The 4033-nt window shown below is 31.6% G+C and overlaps 1 protein-coding gene across 1 annotated transcript in view; it reads right to left on the bottom strand.

The window, feature by feature from the left end:
* Positions 1 to 268: 268 nt before the first annotated feature.
* The window catches only part of LOC107653550 (FRAS1-related extracellular matrix protein 1-like), a 21043-nt gene continuing 17278 nt past the window's right edge, over positions 269 to 4033 (bottom strand). The window contains exons 24-32 of the mRNA XM_016440291.1: positions 3126 to 3255; positions 2975 to 3047; positions 2745 to 2894; positions 2380 to 2654; positions 2216 to 2263; positions 1072 to 1245; positions 808 to 923; positions 627 to 712; positions 269 to 534 (exon numbers count right to left, since the gene is read on the bottom strand). Of these exons, the coding sequence (XP_016295777.1) occupies positions 332 to 534; positions 627 to 712; positions 808 to 923; positions 1072 to 1245; positions 2216 to 2263; positions 2380 to 2654; positions 2745 to 2894; positions 2975 to 3047; positions 3126 to 3255 (1255 nt within the window). The 3' untranslated portion in view covers positions 269 to 331. The remainder of the gene's footprint in view (positions 535 to 626; positions 713 to 807; positions 924 to 1071; positions 1246 to 2215; positions 2264 to 2379; positions 2655 to 2744; positions 2895 to 2974; positions 3048 to 3125; positions 3256 to 4033) is intronic.

The following is a 4033-nucleotide window of genomic DNA, read 5'->3' as shown; positions in this document are numbered from 1 at the left end:
ATAAATAAATAAGAGTATATAGGCTACACTAAATATACATTTAAAAAAAACTTATCACAGGTTTAATGTTAGTCTCTTTTGGTGAAAACAGTTTCCTACTTCACCATAGTCAGTTTTTAAAATCATGTATACAGTGCACAAATAAACAACTCAGTAAATGTAGCCTTTTTTTATTGTAATCACTTTTATTTGATATTTATAAATTGTATTTATTTTAATAACCCAAGAAAACATGTCATTGTGAGCTGAAGTATAATTATTCAGCACTTCGAAGACTACAATGTATTTTGAATCATTAAGAAACAAGACCATTATAAATTAAATATCTGGTTTAACTGATTTGTGCAGGTGCTGAACAAACATATCTGTGTTCGGATCCATCAATGCAACTTTTAGGAATCCATATCTTCTGGCTCTGAGCTAAAACACAGCTGGCATCAGAGCTAGTGTGCGCCTCGTGATCCTTCCTGAGTTTGGAGAACGTCAGTGGTTTTCCATCTGTCCAGCACCACTGCTTTGGACCGCCAGAGAGTCCTGCACAAATCACACCAATATTCTTACACACGGGACAGTTTACATTCAGTGTTCTGGTGATTCCAAAAATGTACAGGATCTTATTTGCTTACCGATCCAGAATGATTGCTTTCCAGCAAACTTCCACATCCACTTCATATCAGTCTTTGAGTGGATACTGGCCAGTTCACTTTCAAGCCTACATTTTGGAGTAATAACATTAATATTTAGAAGGTATGTAGTCTCAATGCATGCATATACATGTTCCTCTGACAGCAAAGATGTGTAACGTACAGCATGCAAGCATGTTGTGTGCTGCTCCAGCTAGCACTACCAGGCCCCAAAATATAGCAGTTCCTCCGGTAGTGAGTCCAGCCATTAGGACAATCAATACTAACAGACTTCTGAGACTTTAAAAAGAGAGGAAAGAATTATAAAATGAAAGCTCATTACATTATAAACAAACATTTGAGAAAGTATAAAGGAAGCTTAGATGTTCTCTTTTTGATCTATACATACACAACAGCTAATTCACAGTGTGGGGCTAAGAAATTATACCTTGTGTTGTTGCACTCCTGAATCAACTACAAAAGAGGCTGAGTCGTGCTGGGGAGTTTCTACTGATTCAGCAGAATATCCAGGCCAGGTCCAGATGGGAGTGATCTCCAGTTCAGAGTGGACACGAGGTGCTAGTGCCTTCTCCTCCACTCTCACTGGGATCAGTCCATGAAACTAATGGATGACAGAGTGACGACACACACAGCAGATTTATAATAATGGAAAAATAACTAACTAACTAAATAAATGAATAAATAAACAAATTATTATTAATAATAATAATAATAATAATAATTCTGAATAAATAGGCTTATCACTGAAACTAATAAATAAATATCAATAAATACATGAATAATAACTAATAAATAAATACTAAAAAATTAATAAGAAACACAGAAATAGTTAAATTAAATAAATAACACTAAAGAATAAATAAAAGAATTAATTAATAGTAGTCAAAATAATACAACTAAATAAAGATAATACCACTAAATAAAAAATATACAACCAATAAACAAATAAACAAAATTAATACTAAATAAAAAACACTACTAAATAAATATTTCTAATACTAATGTTTATCTTCGACTAATAAACAAATAATACGACTAAATAAATAGATAAATATAATACCCCTACTATTAAAGAAATAGGACTATAATCAACCAACAAACAAATACTACTACTACATAAATATTACTAATAAATGAATAATATTGCAATCAATAAATACTAAGGAATAAATAAATAAAAAACAAATAAACACAAATAAATAAATACAACAAATATTACTAATAAACTAAATGCTACAACAAACAAATTAATACTAATAAATAAATAAAGAAAGAAATAACACTAACATTAAATAAATAACACTAACATTAAATAAATAACACTAACACTAAATAAATAACACTAACAAATAAAAAAATAACATTAACAAATAAATGAGGCAACCAACCAAACAAGTAAAGGCAACCAAAAAAAAAACCCAAATAATTAACTCGACAAACAAACTAACTAAATAACACGAATGAATGAATAAAGTACTAATACTACTACTAAATAAATAAATAAACCTTAATGAACACTCTGAAATTAAGCAAAAAACAAAAAAGTTGGCAGAACAAAAAATAAAACGTACTCTCCAAACTCTTTCTTGATTTCTCTTGTCCACCTCTGACAGATGTGGCTAAAAACAAAATCAGATAAGTTAAGATTAACTACTACTACTAATGTTATTTTTTTATATACCATACTAGATACATTATACGAAGTAAATGTTGTAGCTGAGGTGACCTGACTCACTCGGTGCCCGTTTCTACCCAGGAACCTCAGCTGTCTTTGGCCCGGACTGTGAAAGGCCTCCTGGTCCTGATGTTCTCCCTCGCTGTAATGGCTGAAATGTGTGCGATATGGGACGTCCCCTCTTGGTGGATAGTTCTCCCAAAGGACTCCGCTCCTTGGGTCTGGAGTGTATTCCTCAAGTAGAGGTGGTTCAGGTTCTGGGATGCGTGGTGGGTTTTGGAAAGGATGTTGCTTCTCATCTTCTTCAACAATAAGCTCATCTGGATTACACCGACCTGGAAGATGGAAATATTTTCAGTTTATATAGAAAGAGCAGAATGTGGGTATGTAAAACTACAAGATTTTTGCAGAAGACTTCTTTCCACCATTTCTCGGATCCACAATCTCAACTGTGGCCTTGTTCCTCTGTCCCAAAACAGCATTTTTTGGGGTCTTCAGAACCACATCAAATTTCTCATGGTTCTCTTCTAGTCTGTCATCTTTGAAGTAAATGTTCCACATTTTGACATTTACACCTAAAAACAAAGATAGACCACAGATTGAGCATATTCTAAAGATAAAGAATTAAAAAGTAAATCGAAAAAGCGATAACCACCTGGATCAAACTGTATAAGGTTGGCAGAACTGTGAGTGAAATCTTTCCCCACTTTGGCTGTTCCTTCTTCCACCTGTAAGATGCAATCATTCAATCATCTAAAACTTCATCTATGCATGATAGTAAAATGAGCTAAGATAGTTAACTGCACCTGTATGCCGATGTACGCCGGATCTTTGCCGTTCCCACTGCGCACCACCTGCAAAGCTAGAGTTCCTGTGTTCTCACAAACACGATAACAGGAAGCCGACAGCTCCACACGAGACCACCTGAACTCCATCCTGTGTTGGCAGTCAAAAAAGCCAAGAATCACATTGGGTCTGAAATTATATTGTCTAGAATTGAGACAGAATCCAGATCATATTTGGAAATGTGGAATACAAGCTGTCAACTGTCTTACTCGCACCAAAGAAAATAATAAAAAATTATGTTTATTACCAGAGGCAATGGAATATTTCTCTGTATTCGCTGTGTTTATATTTTTATTTTAAGATATTTATATATTTTATTATTATCTTTATATTGTTTATATTATTGTATTACTGTATATTGTTGTATATATTTATGATTTATATTTGATAAAAATGCAGATCCATTTTAACCAAATGACTCACTGAATTCTTGATTTTAAGACATATATAGATATTAAAATGATATATAAGAAGAAAGAAATATTTAATTATCTCCAGGCCTTTAATGTATTTGTGTGCATGCGTGTGTGCAGAGATAGATATACATATAGCACATATTCAAGGCCAAGAGGTAATGAAATATTTCTCTATATTATAATGTATACTTTGTAATGCATTATTATTTTGTATTATTTTATATATTTATGATTTATATTTTATGAAACAGTTAATCATTTTACCAAATCCAAATGACTTACTGAAATTGATAGAAAAACAATAATATTATATTAATATGTAAATGCATAATATGATATAATTAATATGTTGGAAATATTAAAATATTAATATAATTTGATATAATGGAATATTTCTCTGTATGATCATATATATATATATATATATATATATATATATATAATTATTACTT

The sequence above is a fragment of the Sinocyclocheilus anshuiensis genome, unplaced genomic scaffold (genome assembly GCF_001515605.1).
Source record: "Sinocyclocheilus anshuiensis isolate Anshui unplaced genomic scaffold, SAMN03320099.WGS_v1.1 scaffold1079, whole genome shotgun sequence".
Taxonomy (NCBI): domain Eukaryota; kingdom Metazoa; phylum Chordata; class Actinopteri; order Cypriniformes; family Cyprinidae; genus Sinocyclocheilus; species Sinocyclocheilus anshuiensis.
Note: the sequence above shows the minus strand (reverse complement) of the source record. Positions and strands in the feature narration are given on the sequence as shown.